Genomic DNA, 27,045 nt, shown 5'->3' with positions numbered 1-27,045 from the left:
CCTGGTAAGAGGTCAACTCGGCTCACCATTATCATCATCATCATCCTTACTTTACAGTCGATGAAATGAATATTGCTTAATTTGCGACGTGAGTAGTTGTTTTGTGGAGGGACTTGTCCCTGCCATAGCCATGTTGAATTTCTACTGCCTGCTCCGGGTTGGAAAAGGAGGTGATTACTGTATCATTGCCTGTTTGCGCAGAGGGACACTTTGGCTTGACTCGTCTCAAGTCGATGTACACTGGTCTGATTATATTATCATCCCAATGCATATGCGAGGCAAAGCATTTGAAACACGGAAACACACTGAAACTGAGTATTCGCCCATCAACACGTGTGGCTTTACTCAGAATGTAGGCTGCAGCTTGAGTTATCTCCAAAAACTCTAGATTATATGAGCAACCATCTGTGCGCTGTGGTTTACATAATAAGCTACGGGGTAGCATAGGACTGCATTTAATGTCAGTCAACCTTGGAGGCACACAGTCAAGCCAAGTCTGTCACCGTTAAAGTTTTCGTGATGGTTTTTTGGGAAGGATGTCATATTTCAAAGGAACCAATTCAAGGTTATTGCATTCATAGCTCTATAAACAAGCACTAAAACATCAGCGTAGAATCTATACATTTTATCTAATAAAATGCCACCTGAATATATTTATGGGGAATACAATTTTTTTTATTACTGCAGGTACATTTGCATCTAATGACAATGGTATTAAAAATATGTTAAAAGAGTACTGTATCTCTGTTAAGAAAGATGCAACAATTACTTGGGAGGCCTTCAGCCAACAGTGAATGGACCATTGATGATGATGCAATTAGTAACACTAACTCTTATATTGCTCAACCAACAATCAGAAGCTTGCAGGTTCTAATAACAGTCAGAATTCAACTCAGTCTACATCAACATTGTGTGGTCACTAAACGATGTATCAATTTGTGGACAGTCCACATCAATTATTAAATTGACAGACTGACCCCTGTTATTGGAATGCAGAATGTCTACTATGGGCTCAGATCGGACAACAGAGATGAGCACTACTCCGTGCTCCTTCGTGCATCGACATACTTTATTGTTCATAGTTGTATAGCTGACGGGAATGGGTGGGTGACAAGATACAGTGGGGTGTTGTGAGTTAACGAACGAGCAGCTTGCATCTGCAGCCTGAAGCTGCTCAGCCACAGGGCACAGTCAGGCAAAGGCAGAGCTTCCATTTCCCCACCGCTGCTCTCAGCCCGCCAAAGCTGTGCCCAGGTGGGATGTGCTCCTATGATGCTGCGCATGCAATGATTTCTAATGGACTTTGATCAGTTGCAGGATTCCCCCATGGCAATACCGGTGTGCACCAATACTCTGTCGTTGAGCAGATCCGCACGTTCAATTACCGCCGTTTTCGGAAAAGCCTACACGTCACCGCTTTCTTCCAGCTTGTTTTGTACAAATGGTGTCCGATCTCTTATAACAAATACGAAGCTCAGGATACTAATTGTATTATCAATATTTTACGATTGAAAGTGGAATATTATTGACAGAAAGGAGACAATAATATTGATATATGTAGTTAAGAGATATCACAGTCATGCACATTTATTTTTGTTAGAGTAATGGAAATCATAGATGCTGTGGTGTAATGGTTAGCACACTGGAATTGCAATCCAGAGGTCATTGGCAGTTGAAACAATGGCTCACTATAGTTAGTCAATCAGCAGGTCATATGTGGTGGGATAAAGTGTGGGTAACTCCCACTTCTTGCAAAACATCTGCCCAGTGTAGGCCAAATATCTTAAAGAGCTGCTCTCTAAAGCTCCCCTTATTGGAGGTCTTTCCACCAGCAGTGGCCTGAGCAATCGACTACAATTACCTAAAACACTGCTCAAGCCACATAATAGACCAAAACTGGTATACAGATAATATCCATGTACTGTATAAGTTGTATACCTGCATTATTACATTATTGCATTATTTCTCTTCAACATTATTGCATTATTTCTCTTCAACGTGACTTTACCGAAAAAACTAAGAATATGAATTACTGCAGTCACGAAAGCTTTAAATCAAAGTTTATTACAGGACTGTTTAATTTTACAATATATACTCCCCAATACTTGCACATTAGACCGCACTCCCAATACAGCCTATGTTCATACGAGTTTTTGGCTGCGGTAATCGTCATTGGTGCTCATGGGCCAGTGAGGACAATTCCATATCTATGACAGAAGCAAGTCTCTCCAATGGACAGGCACTGTTGAATTCCTCCAAAGTCATAGCTATTTTATCCACCTAAGTGGGATGATGAGATTGACCTCTCAGGCTTTCAATTGCGAATCAAGCCACAATGCTTCCCATCCAGATAAAATAATACTGCAATACAAAAAGCACGGTGCAAAAATAATAATTGTCCTAGTGCCAATATTCACTGTTTATGAAACTACAAGTAAATACAAATAACAAATCAGTCCATAGATCAAAAGTGTCAGCAATTCAGTTTCATTTTACTCCTTAATCTTTTTCTTCTCTTTTTGAGAGAAAAAAAAAACATAAAGGTGACGATGGATTGTTGGGCCTCTGCGAGTGCTTGACCTGACCTCGGTCTAGTACAAGCAAGGCTGCAACAAGGCAGCCTCTTAAAGGCATGAACTCTCGCACCAAATTATTAGAACAGAGTCAATGCCCCTTAGCCTTCTGCTGAAAGATCACTATCGAAGAGCAAAGGGTCAGGGATAATCTCAGATGAGAGAAAAAGCACGACGGCACAAGATATCTCCAGCTTGGTGTCCTATTTTGTCTGAAGACATTGAGAAGGAAGGCAAATCCGGAGTTATATTGTCTGCTGTTTGCAGCTGTTGGTAATATGGTGGAGGTAAAAAAGGCTCAGAAGATTCAATCGTTCTGTTTTACAATGCAAAGGAATTTCCGTATGTGTGATTCCCACCACTTTAACCAAATACATACTCAACCTGGTTTTTCCAGCAACATCAGCTGGAGCCATTTGAGAAAGGCATTCGGTAATATTGTCTCTCATGTTAAATGACGCTCCCTATGCAGCCTGGATTATGCAAGGCTGCATTATGAGCTTACTATCACGTGTGTCGGTGTTACGTTGCAGAATTGTGAGTGACGGTGGTGGGTTGGGCAGACCTTTATCCAGCAGTGGATTGACCATGGATAAAAAATATATACGAACCAAAAAGCTATTTTAACACGTAGGTTTCCGCGACCAATATTATCCATAATATGGTGGGGGGGGGGGGTTAGGTCGTTTAAATAACGAAACATTTATATTTACACAATCTATATAAAACCCTCTATTTTTTAATTTAAAAAAAGCATGAATTCTTACCCATGTGATTTTAAAAGTGGCATGCATGCTTTATTTTCCTTCTACCCTTCAACTTCCTCTGTCTGCCTCCATCTGATTATAACGTTCAGTCTCTCAAAGTCTATAGTTACTTGCTTATCGGTTTTTGGATAATTGTTGCCGACGGGGATTATGGTGAAAATAGGTCTGGACCATTCCTTAACAGCATTCAATACAAATTTAATTGAAGACATGCATTAAATTTGATCCCAGTGATGAATGATGGCAAATGACTTTGATGATTAGCTATTGATTGCTAATTGCCGAATACCAAAGAGTAATGGTTTATAATAGAAAATGCTTACGTATGACTTATGATCAAGATTAAAAGAAACTCACAATGGTCATTAGTAATGACAGATGACGACTATAACAGTGATGAGGCTGTCTGAATATGATTATGATCGTGGCAATGTATTATAAGGAATTCAAATTAAGAAGCTAACGACTATTGCTATTGTTGACAATGATGGTAAAGATTGTGGCACGATATTATATACATTGACATTTAATCATAGTATTTTTTAGATAATTTGTATTAAAATAAATACTGTAATTTGGTAGTAGACCGTACAAGAGATATCCATATCTAATTTTGCGTTCGTTTTATCATTGACCATAAACACCCCAGAAATGTCGAATAAACTGTCCACAGTGTATTTTTGGTGGATTGTGCTAGCCAGATGACTGAAGGTGCTGAATGAACATTGACCTAGATAATATTTTAAATTGCTTATATTTAACAGACCTACAAGACTATGCTGCATCAAAGTTATGATAAATAAATGCAATAAATGACTGTGGTCTGATAATGCTAGTGGTAGTGATGATGATTCTGATGAAATGTGTAATAATAACGATGATGATGCTGCATAAAGTTAATTCAACAAAAGTGAAATTCTCGAGAGGCATATTGGAGTCTTTCAGCCCAATTGAAAAATCAGCAATTCCTTTATGAATCTAGTGTTCTCACATTGACAGGGGTAAACCCTGCCTCTCAAGCTTCCTGTGAATGTTTCTCCAGCACCTATGCTATATAATCAAAATTAGCGATCAAAAGAACTATGGGCGTAAGCTAAATTTGCCCAACGGTTATTTCAACACTAAAAAGTAAAAGAAACATGGCCACAGGTGTTTGAACCGCCAACGTTATGACAAAGATGATGACAGTCACATTGATATTATTTATAGTGATGGTGATAATAACAAAATCAATGCTGATCATGAAAATGATGTGATAACGATGGTGGCAATTATAACAACAATAATAAATACCATGCAATTCATAACACTGTAACAATGACAGCCATAATGATGACTGTAATGGTGACATTAACGATGGTTCAATGTTTTTTTTTTAATCAGTTGCATTGATGTGTTTTATGGATTGTCCGACGTTTTGCTCCATTCTCTGGGAGCTTCTGTCAGGAAAAGTTTCTGGGAATGTTTTGCTTCAGGTGCTGATTAGCTTCAGGAACTGTATGCAGCTTTAATTTCCATTGCTAGTTTCAACTTTAGCAAGTCATGACTGCCTCACTTTGCCTAGATCTCTTGCACGGTTTTGATAAACATACCTGGGCCTGGGTGTCGAGGCAAGAAGGGAGGGGAGGTGTAGGGACACAGTTCCTCACGAAGCTCCCAGCACAAGGTGCAAAATCGTCGCACAAATTGCCCCAACAACCGGAAAACACAACGCAGAGCAACAACGATGGTTACCTCTGGTCGACAGAGATTACCCCTCGAATTGACCAGCCTTGACAATGCATTGTTGACTGCCTTTGTTCCCCTTCCCACTGCCACCAGTTAACGGGCTGTGGGACGAGTGGAGCCCCTGGAGCCTGTGCTCGAGCACGTGTGGCCGCGGCTACCGTGAGCGCGTGCGCTCCTGCACTCAGCCCCAGCACGGCGGGCGTCGCTGCGAGGGCCCCGAGCGGCTGACCAAGAACTGCAACATCGCCCTCTGCCCGGGTAACTTCGGTAGCTACCACAGGACCCGACACTTCTTGTTCCTCGTTCCGTGCACCGTTCACGCTGCTGCCCCATGTGTCCACACTCGCCGGCGGCGCTTGCCCCAATGGTCTCTTACGGCTGTCTTTGTGCCCAGCCACACACCATCACCACTACCCACCACGCTACCTCAGCCCCTGACCCTCCTAGAGCCCCCACCTCTATAGATGTGAATCCCATGTCCGGCTGGATTCAGCCTGTGGACATTCTTTGGTGGGGGGAGGGGGTATGTTAATCAATCTTGCTTGATATATTGAGTGAGGATATTATTCTGTTTTTGCTCATTTTAGTTCCATTTGGTGGAACTAAATTATATAATGCATACTCTTTAGTTCTTTCGGTAAAGTCACTTAAGTATAAAATAAAATAAATTAAATCACGTCGTTTCAGGCGCAACACAAGAGGTTATATAGGTAATATATATTGCCGACTTCAGCAATTGTTTATTGCTGTGGTTGTCCCACCTGATGACGGACGCTTGTGTTGCGCCCGAAACGACGTGATTTAATTGATTTTATTTTCTACCTACGTGACTTTACCAAAAGAACCAAAGAGTATGGATCCCTGCAGTCACAAAAACTTCAAATCTATATAATGCATATCTCTGGACCCTTTTTGCCAGTATCCAAAATGATGAAAAATAAGAATTGGTTTTACCCTCTCTGGAAAAAAAACAGGTGTTAAGATGTTCAACCACCAAATAGCTACCTTTTGCAAGGCATCAAGTCTGCATTAATTACACGTACTAGTGGCAAAACATGCAAACACACATGCTCTGATAATGCATTGTCTTTGAAACTGATTGGCCGCGGCTATACCAGAGACAACCTTCTTTATGGCCTAGTCTCACCGATGGCGTTCTCTCGTCTAACAGAAAACGCCATCGGTGAGACTAGGCCATAAAGAAGGTTGTCTCTGGTGTAGGCCAATCAGTTTAAAAGACAATGCATTTGTTATCAGAGGATGTTTTTTCATCTTTTACCGCAAGAATGTGTGATTAATGCAGACTTGATGCCTTGCAAAAGGTATATATTTGGTGTTTGAACATGTTGCCAGAGGGTAAAATCTATTTTTTTCACCATATATAATACGCAATAGCCATTTCCGTTATTTTAGCAAATATAGATAATAACATAGATACGTAGGGAGTATACCTCCTGCATATATACATCTCTCCAAGGATATTTTTCAAAAAAGCATTATTACACGACCTAATTAATGGCTGCAAAGACTTCTGAAAGTGCGTAATTTCAATAGCATTGAATCAATACAAGCAAACCGTGGACCAGTTTTGACTCACAGTGTCTCATCAGCAGAGCCAGGCCTGTTTGTATAGAGAAGTACCCTTTATTTAAGATATAGTTCCTAGTTCGACAAAGATATGTTTTTTTCGCTTTGTCGAACTCGGACCCTTATCTTAAAGAGTGAGTAATTGCCTATAATATCTGGCAGCATTGATTAAAGCAAGCCTGGCTACTGATGAGGCACTGTATGTTGAAACCAGTCCAGAGGTTTTTTTTGTGCTGAATTAATGCTGCAGGCATTATGCACTTCCAGAAAGCCGTGGGGCTGATATGTTGTGCAAAAAAAAAATCTATTATATTTTTTGTAAAGAGAAACAGATTCATAGAGACATTGCTTATTTATTTTAAACCAGATAAACAAAATCCTTTCAACCGGAAAGTTTTACTTTGCAAAGAGTGACCTGAAATTAATGCAAGGACGTTTTTTTACAGGATATGGCAACACTAAAAATAAGCTATGTTATAAAGAAAAAAAATATATAATGTAATTAAACGTCAAGAAAATGTCTAATTTCATCAATAACAAAAGTCTTGTCACGAAAACTACTTTTATTGAATATTTTACACATTTTGGAATCTTCAGCTCATTCCCACACCTATGCTAAAACTTCTGAGAGAAAAAAATCACGGTATTTAATCGCCACTGTGCCAGTGGCAGGAGAACAATCTCATTAGAGTGACATTGGTGAACATGACACCCATGTCAATACATGCATTTTGAAAAGGCCATGTTTAACATTCAGTTACTACATTACATTTTAATGAGCTCCCCTGCAGTCACCAAACGAGTTTGCAAGGCTGGGGAGCTTCTCATTGCGATCGCGGCTGACAAATCTAGCCATCTTACACCAAGAAAATGTTGTGGTGTAAAAGTATCAAAGAGGTCTCACTTAGCCATGATAATTATGTTTCAAACGATTCACTCTTGCAGATATTATCTCCCCCCTGTTTCCCTTGTACGTATGCATGTACAGCATAATACTAATAATTAACACCATGTTGTCAGTACACTGCTGAATGAAGGCAACCACGCACGCTTTGTGCATGTCTGTTGTTTGTGCATACTTTGCCAAGCTGATCAGTGTGGGTTGGTGAAGGAGAGTTCCAGGTCTGTTTCGGGTATCACTCGCCACTAATGTTAGCCGTGACCAGAAATGAAACTCATGTTGCAGGATTCATAGTAAACTAAAATTGAACTAAACTATTTTTTTTACCAGGTAAGGCCCACTGAGCTGCATAGCTCTTTTTCAGAAGCGACCTGGCCACGAAGTGTGGAAATGTATAGCAGCCAAATGCTCTAAACGCATGTTCATTCTAAATGTCGAGGGATAAACCGGAGGATCCAGAAAAAATCCACGCGACGATGCGGAGAGCGCATAAACTGTATACCAGGTGACGGAGATATCATTTCGCCATCGTAGTGCAGTGTGCGAACCAAACTAAGGCACAAAAGAAAGCAACAGTGCAATCTTGCCCCCTCTCACCAATATTTATTTTTTTTGGGGGGGAGGGGTTCTCTTATCTGGTTATGGAGGTCATTTAGAAGGTTCCCATTCATTGACCATGTACATTGTCAGCACCAGAGCAATATCACATATGGTGGCACTGAAGACAAACACCAAGTAAAATAAGTTGTGTGTAATTATGGCCAACAAGAACACAGTTGTGGGTTGATAGGAAAGTGTGCTAACCACTGTACCACTGCTTCATCCAGATAGCATTGTGGTCCTCTTGTCGTAGGCCACCATTTTGATGGTGTTAGGTCACCATTTTGATGGTTCTCTTGTTTTAGTTCACCATTTTGATGGTTCTCTTGTCTTCGGCCACCATTTTAATGGTTCTCTTGTCATAGGTCACCATTTTTATGGTTCTCTTGTCTTAGGTCACCATTTTGATGGTCCTCTTGTCTTCGGCCACCATTTTAATGGTTCTCTTGTCATAGGTCACCATTTTGATGGTCTTTTTGTCATAGGTCACCATTTTGTGGTCTTCTTGTCATAGGTCACCATTTTGATGGTCCTCTTGTCTTCTGTCACCATTTTGGTGGTGTTAGGTCACCATTTTGATGGTCATCTTATGATAGGTCACTATTTTGATGGTCCTCTTGTCTTCGGCCACCATTTTCTTGGTCTTATTGTCTTAGATCACCATTTGCATGATCCTCTTGTCATAGGCCACCATTTTTTTAGGCCTCTTGTCATAGGTCACCATTTTAATGGTGTTAGGTCACCATTTTAATGGTCCTCCTGTCTAAGGTCACCATTTTGATGGTCCTCTTGTCTTAGGTCACCATTTTCATGATCCTCTTGTCTTAAATTACAATTGTGATGGACTTCTTGTCATAGGTTACCATTTTGATGATCCTCTTGTCACAGGTCATCATTTTGATGGTGTTAGGTCACCATTTTGATGGTCATCTTGTCATAGGTCACTATTTTTAATGGTCCTCTTGTTTTAGGTCACCATGTTGATAGTCCTCTTGTCATAGGTCAGCATTTTGATGGTGTTAGGTTACCATTTTGATGGTCCTCTTGTCTTAGGTCACCATTTTGTGGTCTTCTTGTCATAGGTCACCATTTTGATGGTCCTCTTGTCTTCGGTCACCATTTTGGTGGTGTTAGGTCACCATTTTGATGGTCATCTTATCATAGGTCACTATTTTGATGGTCCTCTTGTCTTCGGCCACCATTATAATGGATCTCTGGTCTTATGTCACCATTTTCATGGTGTTAGGTTACCATTTTGATGGTCCTCTTGTCTTAGGTTACCATTTTGATGCTTCTCTTGTCTTAGGTCACCATTTTCTTGGTCTTATTGTCTTAGATCACCATTGTCATGATCATCTTGTCATAGGCCACCATTTTTTTAGGCCTCTTGTCATAGGTCACCATTTTAATGGTGTTAGGTCACCATTTTAATGGTCCTCCTGTCTTAGGTCACCATTTTGATGGTCCTCTTGTCTTAGGTCACCATTTTCATGATCCTCTTGTCTTAGATCACCATTGTCATGATCCTCTTGTCATAGGTCACCATTTTTATAGTCCTCTTTTCTTAGGCCACCATTTTGATGGTGTTAGGTTACCATTTTGATGGTCCTCCTGTCTTAGGCCACCGTTTTGATGGTCCTCTTGTCATAGCTCACATTTTGATGGTCCTCTTGTCTTAAGTTACAATTTTGATGGACTTCTTGTCATAGTTTACCATTCTGATGATCCTCTTGTCACAGGTCATCATTTTGATGGTGTTAGGTCACCATTTTGATGGTCATCTTGTCATAGGTCACTATTTTTAATGGTCCTCTTGTTTTAGGTCACCATGTTGATAGTCCTCTTGTCATAGGTCAGCATTTTGATGGTGTTAGGTTACCATTTTGATGGTCCTCTTGTCTTAGGTCACCATTTTGTGGTCTTCTTGTCATAGATCACCATTTTGATGGTCCTCTTGTCTTCGGTCACCATTTTGGTGGTGTTAGGTCACCATGTTGATGGTCATCTTATCATAGGTCACTATTTTGATGGTCCTCTTGTCTTCGGCCACCATTATAATGGATCTCTGGTCTTATGTCACCATTTTCATGGTGTTAGGTTACCATTTTGATGGTCCTCTTGTCTTAGGTTACCATTTTGATGCTTCTCTTGTCTTAGGTCACCATTTTCTTGGTCTTATTGTCTTAGATCACCATTGTCATGATCATCTTGTCATAGGCCACCATTTTTTTAGGCCTCTTGTCATAGGTCACCATTTTAATGGTGTTAGGTCACCATTTTAATGGTCCTCCTGTCTTAGGTCACCATTTTGATGGTCCTCTTGTCTTAGGTCACCATTTTCATGATCTTCTTGTCTTAGATCACCATTGTCATGATCCTCTTGTCATAGGTCACCATTTTTATAGGCCTCTTGTCTTAGGCCACCATTTTGATGGTGTTAGGTTACCATTTTGATGGTCCTCCTGTCTTAGGCCACCGTTTTGATGGTCCTCTTGTCATAGCTCACATTTTGATGGTCCTCTTGTCTTAAGTTACAATTTTGATGGACTTCTTGTCATAGGTTACCATTCTGATGATCCTCTTGTCACAGGTCATCATTTTGATGGTGTTAGGTCACCATTTTGATGGTCATCTTGTCATAGGTCACTATTTTTAATGGTCCTCTTGTTTTAGGTCACCATGTTGATAGTCCTCTTGTCATAGGTCAGCATTTTGATGGTGTTAGGTTACCATTTTGATGGTCCTCTTGTCTTAGGTCACCATTTTGTGGTCTTCTTGTCATAGATCACCATTTTGATGGTCCTCTTGTCTTCGGTCACCATTTTGGTGGTGTTAGGTCACCATGTTGATGGTCATCTTATCATAGGTCACTATTTTGAGGGTCCTCTTGTCTTCGGCCACCATTATAATGGATCTCTGGTCTTATGTCACCATTTTCATGGTGTTAGGTTACCATTTTGATGGTCCTCTTGTCTTAGGTTACCATTTTGATGCTTCTCTTGTCTTAGGTCACCATTTTCTTGGTCTTATTGTCTTAGATCACCATTGTCATGATCATCTTGTCATAGGCCACCATTTTTTTAGGCCTCTTGTCATAGGTCACCATTTTAATGGTGTTAGGTCACCATTTTAATGGTCCTCCTGTCTTAGGTCACCATTTTGATGGTCCTCTTGTCTTAGGTCACCATTTTCATGATCCTCTTGTCTTAGATCACCATTGTCATGATCCTCTTGTCATAGGTCACCATTTTTATAGGCCTCTTGTCTTAGGCTACCATTTTGATGGTGTTAGGTTACCATTTTGATGGTCCTCCTGTCTTAGGCCACCGTTTTGATGGTCCTCTTGTCATAGCTCACATTTTGATGGTCCTCTTGTCTTAAGTTACAATTTTGATGGACTTCTTGTCATAGGTTACCATTCTGATGATCCTCTTGTCACAGGTCATCATTTTGATGGTGTTAGGTCACCATTTTGATGGTCATCTTGTCATAGGTCACTATTTTTAATGGTCCTCTTGTTTTAGGTCACCATGTTGATAGTCCTCTTGTCATAGGTCAGCATTTTGATGGTGTTAGGTTACCATTTTGATGGTCCTCTTGTCTTAGGTCACCATTTTGTGGTCTTCTTGTCATAGATCACCATTTTGATGGTCCTCTTGTCTTCGGTCACCATTTTGGTGGTGTTAGGTCACCATGTTGATGGTCATCTTATCATAGGTCACTATTTTGAGGGTCCTCTTGTCTTCGGCCACCATTATAATGGATCTCTGGTCTTATGTCACCATTTTCATGGTGTTAGGTTACCATTTTGATGGTCCTCTTGTCTTAGGTTACCATTTTGATGCTTCTCTTGTCTTAGGTCACCATTTTCTTGGTCTTATTGTCTTAGATCACCATTGTCATGATCATCTTGTCATAGGCCACCATTTTTTTAGGCCTCTTGTCATAGGTCACCATTTTAATGGTGTTAGGTCACCATTTTAATGGTCCTCCTGTCTTAGGTCACCATTTTGATGGTCCTCTTGTCTTAGGTCACCATTTTCATGATCCTCTTGTCTTAGATCACCATTGTCATGATCCTCTTGTCATAGGTCACCATTTTTATAGGCCTCTTGTCTTAGGCTACCATTTTGATGGTGTTAGGTTACCATTTTGATGGTCCTCCTGTCTTAGGCCACCGTTTTGATGGTCCTCTTGTCATAGCTCACATTTTGATGGTCCTCTTGTCTTAAGTTACAATTTTGATGGACTTCTTGTCATAGGTTACCATTCTGATGATCCTCTTGTCACAGGTCATCATTTTGATGGTGTTAGGTCACCATTTTGATGGTCATCTTGTCATAGGTCACTATTTTTAATGGTCCTCTTGTTTTAGGTCACCATGTTGATAGTCCTCTTGTCATAGGTCAGCATTTTCATGGTGTTAGGTTACCATTTTGATGGTCCTCTTGTCTTAGGTCACCATTTTGTGGTCTTCTTGTCATAGGTCACCATTTTGATGGTCCTCTTGTCTTCGGTCACCATTTTGGTGGTGTTAGGTCACCATGTTGATGGTCATCTTATCATAGGTCACTATTTTGATGGTCCTCTTGTCTTCGGCCACCATTATAATGGATCTCTGGTCTTATGTCACCATTTTCATGGTGTTAGGTTACCATTTTGATGGTCCTCTTGTCTTAGGTTACCATTTTGATGCTTCTCTTGTCTTAGGTCACCATTTTCTTGGTCTTATTGTCTTAGATCACCATTGTCATGATCCTCTTGTCATAGGCCACCATTTTTTTAGGCCTCTTGTCATAGGTCACCATTTTAATGGTGTTAGGTCACCATTTTAATGGTCCTCCTGTCTTAGGTCACCATTTTGATGGTCCTCTTGTCTTAGGTCACCATTTTCATGATCCTCTTGTCTTAGATCACCATTGTCATGATCCTCTTGTCATAGGTCACCATTTTTATAGGCCTCTTGTCTTAGGCCACCATTTTGATGGTGTTAGGTTACCATTTTGATGGTCCTCCTGTCTTAAGTTACAATTTTGATGGACTTCTTGTCATAGGTTACCATTCTGATGATTCTCTTGTCACAGGTCATCATTTTGATGGTGTTAGGTCACCATTTTGATGGTCATCTTGTCATAGGTCACGATTTTTAATGGTCCTCTTGTTTTAGGTCACCATGTTGATAGTCCTCTTGCCATAGGTCAGCATTTTCATGGTGTTAGGTTACCATTTTGATGGTTCTCTTGTCTTAGGTCACCATTTTGTGGTCTTCTTGTCATAGGTCACCATTTTAATGGTCATCTTGTCTTCGGTCACCATTTTGGTGGTGTTAGGTCACCATTTTGATGGTCATCTTATCATAGGTCACTATTTTGATGGTCCTCTTGTCTTCGGCCACCATTTTAATGGTTCTCTTGTCTTAGGTCACCATTTTCATGGTGTTAGGTTACCATTTTGATGGTCCTCTTGTCTTATGTTACCATTTTGATGCTTCTCTTGTCTTAGGTCACCATTTTCATGGCCCTATTGTCTTAGATCACCATTGTCATGATCCTCTTGTCATAGGCCACCATTTTTATAGGCCTCTTGTCATAGGTCACCATTTTAATGGTGTTAGGTCACCATTTTGATGGTCCTCCTGTCTTAGGTCACCATTTTGATGGTCCTCTTGTCTTAGGTCACCATTTTCATGGTCATCTTCTCTTAGATCACCATTGTCATGATCCTCTTGTCATAGGTCACCATTTTTATAGGCCTATTGTCCTTGGCCACCATTTTGATGGTGTTAGGTTTCCATTTTGATGGTCCTCCTGTCTTAGGTCACCGTTTTTATGGTCTTCTTGTCATAGTCACCTTTTTGATGGTCTTCTTTTCTTAAGTTACAATTTTGATGGTCTTCTTGTCATAGATTACCATTTTGATGATCCTCTTGTCACAAGTCATCATTTTTATGGTATTAGGTTACCATTTTGATGTTTATCTTGGCATAGGTCACCATTTTTATAGTCCTCTTTTCTTAGGCCACCATTTTGATGGTGTTAGGTTACCATTTTGATGGTCCTCCTGTCTTAGGCCACCGTTTTGATGGTCCTCTTGTCATAGCTCACATTTTGATGGTCCTCTTGTCTTAAGTTACAATTTTGATGGACTTCTTGTCATAGTTTACCATTCTGATGATCCTCTTGTCACAGGTCATCATTTTGATGGTGTTAGGTCACCATTTTGATGGTCATCTTGTCATAGGTCACTATTTTTAATGGTCCTCTTGTTTTAGGTCACCATGTTGATAGTCCTCTTGTCATAGGTCAGCATTTTGATGGTGTTAGGTTACCATTTTGATGGTCCTCTTGTCTTAGGTCACCATTTTGTGGTCTTCTTGTCATAGATCACCATTTTGATGGTCCTCTTGTCTTCGGTCACCATTTTGGTGGTGTTAGGTCACCATGTTGATGGTCATCTTATCATAGGTCACTATTTTGATGGTCCTCTTGTCTTCGGCCACCATTATAATGGATCTCTGGTCTTATGTCACCATTTTCATGGTGTTAGGTTACCATTTTGATGGTCCTCTTGTCTTAGGTTACCATTTTGATGCTTCTCTTGTCTTAGGTCACCATTTTCTTGGTCTTATTGTCTTAGATCACCATTGTCATGATCATCTTGTCATAGGCCACCATTTTTTTAGGCCTCTTGTCATAGGTCACCATTTTAATGGTGTTAGGTCACCATTTTAATGGTCCTCCTGTCTTAGGTCACCATTTTGATGGTCCTCTTGTCTTAGGTCACCATTTTCATGATCCTCTTGTCTTAGATCACCATTGTCATGATCCTCTTGTCATAGGTCACCATTTTTATAGGCCTCTTGTCTTAGGCTACCATTTTGATGGTGTTAGGTTACCATTTTGATGGTCCTCCTGTCTTAGGCCACCGTTTTGATGGTCCTCTTGTCATAGCTCACATTTTGATGGTCCTCTTGTCTTAAGTTACAATTTTGATGGACTTCTTGTCATAGGTTACCATTCTGATGATCCTCTTGTCACAGGTCATCATTTTGATGGTGTTAGGTCACCATTTTGATGGTCATCTTGTCATAGGTCACTATTTTTAATGGTCCTCTTGTTTTAGGTCACCATGTTGATAGTCCTCTTGTCATAGGTCAGCATTTTGATGGTGTTAGGTTACCATTTTGATGGTCCTCTTGTCTTAGGTCACCATTTTGTGGTCTTCTTGTCATAGATCACCATTTTGATGGTCCTCTTGTCTTCGGTCACCATTTTGGTGGTGTTAGGTCACCATGTTGATGGTCATCTTATCATAGGTCACTATTTTGAGGGTCCTCTTGTCTTCGGCCACCATTATAATGGATCTCTGGTCTTATGTCACCATTTTCATGGTGTTAGGTTACCATTTTGATGGTCCTCTTGTCTTAGGTTACCATTTTGATGCTTCTCTTGTCTTAGGTCACCATTTTCTTGGTCTTATTGTCTTAGATCACCATTGTCATGATCATCTTGTCATAGGCCACCATTTTTTTAGGCCTCTTGTCATAGGTCACCATTTTAATGGTGTTAGGTCACCATTTTAATGGTCCTCCTGTCTTAGGTCACCATTTTGATGGTCCTCTTGTCTTAGGTCACCATTTTCATGATCCTCTTGTCTTAGATCACCATTGTCATGATCCTCTTGTCATAGGTCACCATTTTTATAGGCCTCTTGTCTTAGGCTACCATTTTGATGGTGTTAGGTTACCATTTTGATGGTCCTCCTGTCTTAGGCCACCGTTTTGATGGTCCTCTTGTCATAGCTCACATTTTGATGGTCCTCTTGTCTTAAGTTACAATTTTGATGGACTTCTTGTCATAGGTTACCATTCTGATGATCCTCTTGTCACAGGTCATCATTTTGATGGTGTTAGGTCACCATTTTGATGGTCATCTTGTCATAGGTCACTATTTTTAATGGTCCTCTTGTTTTAGGTCACCATGTTGATAGTCCTCTTGTCATAGGTCAGCATTTTGATGGTGTTAGGTTACCATTTTGATGGTCCTCTTGTCTTAGGTCACCATTTTGTGGTCTTCTTGTCATAGATCACCATTTTGATGGTCCTCTTGTCTTCGGTCACCATTTTGGTGGTGTTAGGTCACCATGTTGATGGTCATCTTATCATAGGTCACTATTTTGAGGGTCCTCTTGTCTTCGGCCACCATTATAATGGATCTCTGGTCTTATGTCACCATTTTCATGGTGTTAGGTTACCATTTTGATGGTCCTCTTGTCTTAGGTTACCATTTTGATGCTTCTCTTGTCTTAGGTCACCATTTTCTTGGTCTTATTGTCTTAGATCACCATTGTCATGATCATCTTGTCATAGGCCACCATTTTTTTAGGCCTCTTGTCATAGGTCACCATTTTAATGGTGTTAGGTCACCATTTTAATGGTCCTCCTGTCTTAGGTCACCATTTTGATGGTCCTCTTGTCTTAGGTCACCATTTTCATGATCCTCTTGTCTTAGATCACCATTGTCATGATCCTCTTGTCATAGGTCACCATTTTTATAGGCCTCTTGTCTTAGGCTACCATTTTGATGGTGTTAGGTTACCATTTTGATGGTCCTCCTGTCTTAGGCCACCGTTTTGATGGTCCTCTTGTCATAGCTCACATTTTGATGGTCCTCTTGTCTTAAGTTACAATTTTGATGGACTTCTTGTCATAGGTTACCATTCTGATGATCCTCTTGTCACAGGTCATCATTTTGATGGTGTTAGGTCACCATTTTGATGGTCATCTTGTCATAGGTCACTATTTTTAATGGTCCTCTTGTTTTAGGTCACCATGTTGATAGTCCTCTTGTCATAGGTCAGCATTTTCATGGTGTTAGGTTACCATTTTGATGGTCCTCTTGTCTTAGGTCACCATTTTGTGGTCTTCTTGTCATAGGTCACCATTTTGATGGTCCTCTTGTCTTCAGTCACCATTTTGGTGGTGTTAGGTCACCATGTTGATGGTCATCTTATCATAGGTCACTATTTTGATGGTCCTCTTGTCTTCGGCCACCATTATAATGGATCTCTGGTCTTATGTCACCATTTTCATGGTGTTAGGTTACCATTTTGATGGTCCTCTTGTCTTAGGTTACCATTTTGATGCTTCTCTTGTCTTAGGTCACCATTTTCTTGGTCTTATTGTCTTAGATCACCATTGTCATGATCCTCTTGTCATAGGCCACCATTTTTTTAGGCCTCTTGTCATAGGTCACCATTTTAATGGTATTAGGTCACCATTTTAATGGTCCTCCTGTCTTAGGTCACCATTTTGATGGTCCTCTTGTCTTAGGTCACCATTTTCATGATCCTCTTGTCTTAGATCACCATTGTCATGATCCTCTTGTCATAGGTCACCATTTTTATAGGCCTCTTGTCTTAGGCCACCATTTTGATGGTGTTAGGTTACCATTTTGATGGTCCTCCTGTCTTAAGTTACAATTTTGATGGACTTCTTGTCATAGGTTACCATTCTGATGATTCTCTTGTCACAGGTCATCATTTTGATGGTGTTAGGTCACCATTTTGATGGTCATCTTGTCATAGGTCACGATTTTTAATGGTCCTCTTGTTTTAGGTCACCATGTTGATAGTCCTCTTGCCATAGGTCAGCATTTTCATGGTGTTAGGTTACCATTTTGATGGTTCTCTTGTCTTAGGTCACCATTTTGTGGTCTTCTTGTCATAGGTCACCATTTGAATGGTCCTCTTGTCTTCGGTCACCATTTTGGTGGTGTTAGGTCACCATTTTGATGGTCATCTTATCATAGGTCACTATTTTGATGGTCCTCTTGTCTTCGGCCACCATTTTAATGGTTCTCTTGTCTTAGGTCACCATTTTCATGGTGTTAGGTTACCATTTTGATGGTCCTCTTGTCTTATGTTACCATTTTGATGCTTCTCTTGTCTTAGGTCACCATTTTCATGGCCCTATTGTCTTAGATCACCATTGTCATGATCCTCTTGTCATAGGCCACCATTTTTATAGGCCTCTTGTCATAGGTCACCATTTTAATGGTGTTAGGTCACCATTTTGATGGTCCTCCTGTCTTAGGTCACCATTTTGATGGTCCTCTTGTCTTAGGTCACCATTTTCATGGTCATCTTCTCTTAGATCACCATTGTCATGATCCTCTTGTCATAGGTCACCATTTTTATAGGCCTATTGTCCTTGGCCACCATTTTGATGGTGTTAGGTTTCCATTTTGATGGTCCTCCTGTCTTAGGTCACCGTTTTTATGGTCTTCTTGTCATAGTCACCTTTTTGATGGTCTTCTTTTCTTAAGTTACAATTTTGATGGTCTTCTTGTCATAGATTACCATTTTGATGATCCTCTTGTCACAAGTCATCATTTTTATGGTATTAGGTTACCATTTTGATGTTTATCTTGGCATAGGTCACTATTTTTAATGGTCCTCTTGTCTTAGTTTACCATGTTGATAGTCCTCTTGTCATGGGTCAGCATTTTGATGGTGTTAGGTTACCATTTTGATGGTCCTCTTGTCATAGGTCACCATTTTGATGGTCCTCTTGTCTTAGATCACCATTATCATGATCTTCATGTCATAAGTAACCATTTTTATAGGCCTCTCGTCGTAGGGCATATTTTTGATAGTGTTACGTCACCATTTTGATGGTGTTAGGTCACCACTTTCATGGTCCTCTTGTCATAGGTCACCATTTTGATGATCCTCTTTTCTTAGGTCACCCTTGTCATGATGCTCTTGTCAAAGGTCACCATTTTGATAGGCCTCTTGTCTTAGGTCACCTTTTTGATGGTGTTAGGTTACCATTTTGGTGGTCTTCTTGTCATAGGTCACCATTTTTATGGTCCTCTTGTCTTCGGTCACCATTTTGATGGTCATCTTATCTTAGGTCACCATTCCGATGGTGTTATGTCACCATTTTGATAGTCCTCTTGTCTGAGATTACCATTTTTATGGTCCTCTTGTCTGAGGTCACTATTTTGATGGTATCAGGTCACCATTTTTATGGTGCTAGGTCACCTTTTTGATGCTTTTTGCTGATGGCTTTTGCATATGCATGGAAGCTGTGTGTGTTTTTTTTTCACATGTGCACATGTCGTCGGTTTTCCGGTTATCACACATTGTTTTGAGTATAATTGATCATTTGGAGTCAGTTCAGTCCATCCCTCCTGTCTTGATAAGTATGGGAATCACTTTGTGAGAAGACAACATTTTATCAATATACATATATATCTTGATTTGAAGCTTTCATGACTGCAGGAATCCATTTTATACCTAAGTGACTTTACCGAAAGAACCAAAGAGTATATATTTATATAAAATTGGTCTCTGACTTAGGAATGTGGACGTTCCAAACTTGCTGCTCAGAACTGAAACTGAAATTAATGTCACCCCATTGCTGATGTGAGAAGGGAGTCGATTCAACGTAACTTTGACTTCATGAAAAATATAATTTCGTACTCATTGTTTTTTTCTGTAAAGTCACGTATGTAGAAATACCATAAAATTCTATTAAAATAAATCAATCACGACATTTCGACTGCAACACAAGCGATCTTCATCAGGTGTAAAAAACAAATAGCGAGGGAGCATATAGGGCGACATCAACGCAACAAATAGAGAGCGCCAAACTGCACGGAGGTAAATACAACAAGAAGATTAGAGACGAGAATTCAACAAACCTAAGAAAAAATTACGTGATGCAAAACCAGTCAGGCCAACAACACAGTTAAACACTTGCCTGGTGGACCACGAATTTCAGAAGAGTGCTAAATTTCGTGTTCATCCTCTGGATTGAACATACCAGCATAGACAGAGTGAACAAATACGAGGTACAAGTCAGCAGAAATACATATACAGAGACACCAAGAGGCAAGAAGAGGGAAGACGGACAGAGAAGCAAGGAAAAAGAAAAAGGGCCGGAGGGATGAACAGACAGAGGCCTTAAATAAAAAAGTAGAGGTGGGGGGGAGGGGCCGAAGAGAGCAAGGTGGCACGGCAGCTTAGGTGGGGGGAGGGGTAGGAAAAAGAAAGGGGTACAATACGTTTAGGACAGGACTGTAAAGGTAACTTCCCCGTAGAAGTGTGTTAAGAAATAAATATAATCTCGCTTTATAACCAACCATAATATGCAAAACCAAGGTAAAATAAAAGTTTGATGTGGAAATCAAACATAGTTATGATTTAGATGCCCCCTAAACTGACCTGATATGGCTTTTTGAACATCATTATAAAAATCCATCTCCCTTCTGAGTCATTTCATTAAAGTTAATTAAAGCAGTCCATTAGCGTGATTATTTGAAAATGAAATGCAGGTTCACATGTTTTGATTATTTTGGCATAAACCAAATAGAGTGCTGTGGATGTGGGGAACGTCTAATTAGAATATGCATGTCATGATGAATGCCAACAAGTATAATGCCTAAGTGAAGGTCACCTTTCCTCTAATGGCATAAAAGTTTGAGATTCGCTGATAGATCGAATTATATTAATTACATCATGATTTTGTGAATTCATTATTCATGACTTAATGCATTATTATTTACATTCACTTAAGCACGAATGGGAAACTAAATATTTATAAGGATTGTATTTTTTGGGGAATGGTTCCAATTAGTACAGTAATTGGTGATTTAAGATTTTGAATTTTATAGACAGAGAATTTCGATATAATTTAGTGAGGATGCTCTTGTCGTGTAATGGTTAACACACCAGACCGTTCCATCTCCCGGCACTGCAGTTTCTGAAATCCCCCAGCCTCTGTCCACCAAGCAGTATGAGTATTCCATGGTTAGTTGAATGGCAGGTCATGTGCAGTGGTATGGTAGGCTAAAGTGTGAGTACTCCCACCTATTCAAAAATATCTGGCCACTGTCAAAGGGGAAACCAAAATAACCTCAATAGTGGCTCGTTAGAGCTCCCCCTAGTGGAACCACATGGACCAGCAGTAGCATGAGCAATAAATTGCACGGCTGCACCTTTTTATATATTTTAAATTACAATGCATTCTCAGCATGTTGAATGCTGTTCAAATCATATTCATAAATACAAGATGTGTTTATGAACGATTACGTGACGAAATTGAAGTACAGTTTATAGAACTTTTTGTATATTATAACATTCATATTTCTTTACATTTAAATTATTGAGTGATTTATTTCGATAATAATTGTTATGTAAGCAATGCAACGCAGATTTGATAAGTTGAGTTAATTATTCTCATTGTCTCAAATGACATTGTTAAAATAAACAAATTTGAAATAAAAACCCACGATTTTTAGGGTAATGATCAAAGCGCTATCAGATGTGGCATTAATGCCACAGATGGTGCCTTTACAAAATGGAATTACTGCACACAGTAACAGGATTTTATTTTCCCCCTCATTATGAAATATTTGGCCTGATTCATGTAGCCATAATGGCCGTCATTTTTTGTGAATTGACATCCATTTTCACAGGAAATTGGACCCATTCGGCAGTTTGAAATTCACAAGGGAATGATTGTTGTACCATAAACAGCCTATTCTGCTATAATTGTGGAATGGCCCAACGTGAGCGAGGCTTCGTGGTGGAGCCAAGCTTGCGATGGTACCCGCCAAATGCGGATGCATTCCACCACTGTGTGGGATCAGGCCAATTATACTTTTGGGATGAGCGCTGAGGGAGCTTCGTGGCCCATTCCTCGCTCGTTCATGGTGTGTTTGTTGCCTTCATCCTGCAACATTTTCGGGGGGCGGGGAATTTCTGCAGTAAATGTAGCACAGGTTTAATCTTCTGGGTTCTTTCGGTAAAGTCACGTAGAATGGGAATAAAATAATAAAAATAATAATAACATTCTACGTGACTTTACCGAAAGAACCCACAAGATGAATCCCTGCAGTCACGAAAGCTTTAAATAAAAAAATGTAGCACAGGTTGTTGAACCTCCTGTATTCCACAGAGGTACAGGCAATACCAGTCCAGCTCCTGACAGAGGAATGGCAACCCCTCCTCTGCAGTGAGCAATCAGCATATCATGTGGCCATGGCCAGTCACCTCTTCTTTCCCATGTGCTGATGTTCACATGTACAAGTCAAGCTCAGATATCATGTTTCTACCCTTGCTGTGCACAGCCAGGAATCAAAATCGGTTTGCTTGCACACTGTGCCAACAGCTACACCACCACCCTGCCCCCCCGGGATCCTCGCACCCACCTCCCACCCACCCCTCTCTTTATACCATCACACACACACATAAAGGTATCCGAAGTAGCTGAATAAAGTTATGGATCAAGTTACAGTGAGGGAAAAAAGTATTTGATCCCCTGCTGATTTTGTACGTTTGCCCACTGACAAAGAAATGATGTCTATAATTTTAATGGTAGGTTTATTTGAACAGTGAGAGACAGAATAACAACAAAAAAATGCAGAAAAACGCATGTCAAAAATGTTCTAAATTGATTTGCATTTTAATGAGGGAAATAAGTATTTGACCTCTCTGCAAAACATGACTTAGTACTTGGTGGCAAAACCCTTGTTGGCAATCACAGAGGTCAGACGTTTCTTGTAGTTGGCCACCAGGTTTGCACACATCTCAGGAGGGATTTTATCCCACTCCTCTTTGCAGATCTGCTCCAAGTCATTAAGGTTTCGAGGCTGACGTTTGGCAACTCGAACCTTCAGCTCCCTCAACAGATTTGCTATGGGATTAAGGTCTGGAGACTGGCTTAGCCACTCCAGGACCTTAATGTGCTTCTTCTTGAGCCACTCTTTTGTTAGTCATTGTTTTTTTCGGTTAAGTCACATATGTAGAAATACAATACAATTATGTTAAAGCAAAAAACAATCACGACGTTTCGATTACAACGCAAGCGATCTTCATCAGGTGTCGAGAACAAATCACGAAGGTAAATACAACAAAAAGATGAGAGACGAGAATTCAACAAACCTGAAAAAACATTATGTGAAGCACATCCAGTCAGGCCAACAACACAGTTAGACACTTCCTGGCGGACCACGAATTTCAGAAGAGTGTTAAATTTCGTGTTCAACCTTTGGATTGCACATACCAGCATAGATAGAATTAAAAATACGAGGTACACGGTCAGTAGAAATACATATACAAGTCCACCAAGAGGTAAGGAGGGAGGAAAGACGGACAGGGAGGCAGAGAGAGAGGGTGTGGGGATGAACAGAAGCTTATATAGGAAATACAGTTGGAGGGGGGGAGGGGCCAGAGCGAGAGCGGCAGCTCAAACATGCACATCTTACACATACAAAACGGCAGCTCAAAAAAGGACCACCTCTTGTAAATACAAAACGGCAGCTCAAAAAATGACCACCTCTTGTAAATACAAAACGGCAGCTCAAAAAAGGGCACATCTTACACATAATTACAACGGTAACTTCCCCGTAGAAGTGTGATAATAAGGTATTAAAGCTTTCGTGACTGCATAAAATTACTCATTGTTTTTTGGTAAAGTCACGTATGTAGAAATACAATAAAATTATATTAAAACAAAAACAATCACGACGTTTCGATCACAACGCAAGCGATCTTCATCAGGTGTCAAGAACAAATCACGGAGGTAAATACAACAAAAAGATGAGAGACGAGAATTCAACAAACCTGAAAAAACATTATGTGAAGCACATCCAGTCAGGCCAACAACACAGTTAGACACTTCCTGGCGGACCACGAATTTCAGAAGAGTGTTAAATTTCGTGTTCAACCTTTGGATTGCACATACCAGCATAGATAGAATGAAAAATACGAGGTACACGGTCAGTAGAAATACATATACAAGTCCACCAAGAGGTAAGGAGGGAGGAAAGACAGACAGGGAGGCAGAGAGAGAGTGGGGGGATGAACAGAAGCTTATATAGGAAATACGGTTGGAGGGGGGGAGGGGCCAGAGCGAGAGCGGCAGCTCAAACACGCACATCTTACACATACAAAACGGTAGCTCAAAAAAGGACCACCTCTTGTAAATACAAAACGGCAACTCAAAAAATGACCACCTCTTGTAAATACAAAACGGCAGCTCAAAAAGGGCACATCTTACACATAATTACAATGGTAACTTACCCGTAGAAGTATGATAATAAAGTATTAAAGCTTTCGTGACTGCATAAAATTACTCATTGGTTTTTTCGGTAAAGTCACGTATGTAGAAATACAATGAAATTATATTAAAACAAAAAACAATCACGACATTTTGATCACAATGCAAGCGATCTTCATCAGGTGTCAAGAACAAATCACAGAGGCAAATACGAAAAAAGATGAGAGACGAGAATTCAACAAACCTGAAAAAACATTACGTGAAGCACATCCAGTCAGGCCAACAACACAGTAAGACACTTCCTGGCGGACCACGGATTTCAGAAGAGTGTTAAATTTCGTGTTCAACCTTTGGATTGCACATACCAGCATAGATAGAATGAAAAATACGAGGTACACGGTCAGTAGAAATACATATACAAGTCCACCAAGAGGTAAGGAGGGAGGAAAGACAGACAGGGAGGCAGAGAGAGAGAGTGGGGGGATGAACAGAAGCTTATATAGGAAATACGGTTGGAGGGGGGGAGGGGCCAGAGCGAGAGCGGCAGCTCAAACACGCACATCTTACACATACAAAACGGTAGCTCAAAAAAGGACCACCTCTTGTAAATACAAAACGGCAACTCAAAAAATGACCACCTCTTGTAAATACAAAACGGCAGCTCAAAAAGGGCACATCTTACACATAATTACAACGGTAACTTACCCGTAGAAGTATGATAATAAAGTATTAAAGCTTTCGTGACTGCATAAAATTACTCATTGGTTTTTTCGGTAAAGTCACGTATGTAGAAATACAATGAAATTATATTAAAACAAAAAACAATCACGACATTTTGATCACAATGCAAGCGATCTTCATCAGGTGTCAAGAACAAATCACAGAGGCAAATACGAAAAAAGATGAGAGACGAGAATTCAACAAACCTGAAAAAACATTACGTGAAGCACATCCAGTCAGGCCAACAACACAGTAAGACACTTCCTGGCGGACCACGGATTTCAGAAGAGTGTTGAATTTCGTGTTCAACCTTTGGATTGCACATACCAGCATAGATAGAATGAAAAATACGAGGTACACGGTCAGTAGAAATACATATACAAGTCCACCAAGAGGTAAGGAGGGAGGAAAGACGAACAGAGAGGCAGAGAGAGAGGGGGGGGGGCGGAGGGATGAACAGAAGCTTATATAGGAAATACGGTTGGAGGGGGGGAGGGGCCAGAGCTAGAGCGGCAGCTCAAACATGCACATCTTACACATACAAAACGGCAGCTTAAAAAAGGACCACCTTTTTGTTTGTTTGTTTTTTATGTAATTTTATTGTATTTCTACATACGTGACTTTACCGAAAAAAACAATGAGTAATTTTATGCAGTCACGAAAGCTTTAATACTTTATTATCACTCATTTGTTGCCTTGGCCGTGTGTTTTTGGTCATTGTCATGCTGGAATACCCATCCATGACCAATTTCAATGTCCTGGCTGAGGGAAGGAGGTTCTCACCCAAGATTTGACGGTCCATGGCCCCGTTCATCGTCCCATTGATGCGGTGAAGTTGTCCTGTCCCCTTAGCAGAAAAACACCCCCAAAGCATAATGTTTCCACCTCCATGTTTGACGGTGGGGATGGTGTTCTTGGGGTCATAGGCAGCATTCCTCCTCCTCCAAACACGGCGAGTTAAGTTGATGCCAACGAGCTCCATTTTGGTCTCATCTGACCACAACACTTTCACCCAGTTGTCCTCTGAATCATTCAGATGTTCATTGGCAAACTTCAGACGGGCATGTATATGTGCTTTCTTGAGCAGGGGGACCTTGCGGGCGCTGCAGGATTTCAGTCCTTCACGGCGTAGTGTGTTCCCAATTGTTTTCTTGGTGACTATGAACCCAGCTGCTTTGAGATCATTGACAAGATCCTCCCGTGTAGTTATGGGCTGATTCCTCACCGTTCTCATGATCATTGCAACTCCACGAGGTGAGATATTGCATGGATCCCCAGGCCGAGGGAGATTGACAATTATTTTGTGTTTCTTCCATTTGCGAATAATCGCACCAACTGTTGTCACATTCTCACCAAGCTGCTTGGCAATGGTCTTATAGCCCATTCCAGCCTTGTGTAGGTCTGCAATCTTCTCCCTGACATCCTTGGAGAGCTCTTTGGTCTTGGCCATGGTGGAGAGTTTGGAATCTGATTGATTGATTTGTTTCTGTGGATAGGTGTCTTTTATATAGGTAACGAGCTGAGATTAGAAGCACTCCCTTTAAGAGTGTGCTCCTAATCTTAGCTCGTTACCTGTATAAAATACACCTGTGAGCCAGAAATCTTTCTGATTGAGAGGGAGTCAAATACTTATTTCCCTCACTAAAATTCAAATCAATTTATAACATTTTTGACATGCGTTTTTCTGGATTTTGTTGTTGTTATTCTGTCTCTCATTGTTCAAATAAACCTACCATTAAAATTATAGACTGATCATTTCTTTGTCAGTGGGCAAACGTACAGAATCAACAGGGGATCAAATATTTTTTTTCCCTCACTGTATGTTAGCGAGCACTTAGCCGAATAGGTACGTAATAAATGATGTGGATAACAATGCAGAAGCTATGGCCCCTAAATATACGATGACAGATGATCATTTATTACTTAGTTGACCTTGGAGAGGCTCAGCCATGGCTGAGAATCTAACTCAAGTTGCCTGGGTTATAGCAGAATCTGCTTATCACTACACCACCACTCCTCACTCTTCACACATGCCAACCAACAACATAAAATACAATAACCATTCACACCTATTATGTGGTGATGTCTTTAACATTTGTT

The 27,045-nt window shown here is 40.4% G+C and overlaps 1 protein-coding gene across 11 annotated transcripts in view; it reads left to right on the top strand.

Moving 5' to 3' along the window:
* LOC116942649 (adhesion G protein-coupled receptor B3) overlaps positions 1 to 27,045 on the top strand; it is a 153,706-nt gene that overhangs the window by 44,828 nt on the left and 81,833 nt on the right. For 9 of the 11 annotated variants that reach the window (XM_032954825.2, XM_032954828.2, XM_032954826.2 and 6 more), the window contains exon 6: positions 5,162 to 5,335. In XM_032954825.2, coding sequence (XP_032810716.2) covers positions 5,162 to 5,335 — 174 coding nt within the window. The remainder of the gene's footprint in view (positions 1 to 5,161; positions 5,336 to 27,045) is intronic. The other 2 variants (XM_032954820.2, XM_076067280.1) reach the window with 1 other exon arrangement.

This window comes from Petromyzon marinus, chromosome 15 (genome assembly GCF_048934315.1).
Source record: "Petromyzon marinus isolate PM22_M1 ecotype Great Lakes invasive population chromosome 15, UKy_Petmar_22M1.pri1.0, whole genome shotgun sequence".
NCBI lineage: Eukaryota > Metazoa > Chordata > Hyperoartia > Petromyzontiformes > Petromyzontidae > Petromyzon > Petromyzon marinus.
The sequence above is the reverse complement of the archived record's forward strand: the minus strand, read 5'-3'. Positions and strand labels throughout refer to the sequence as shown.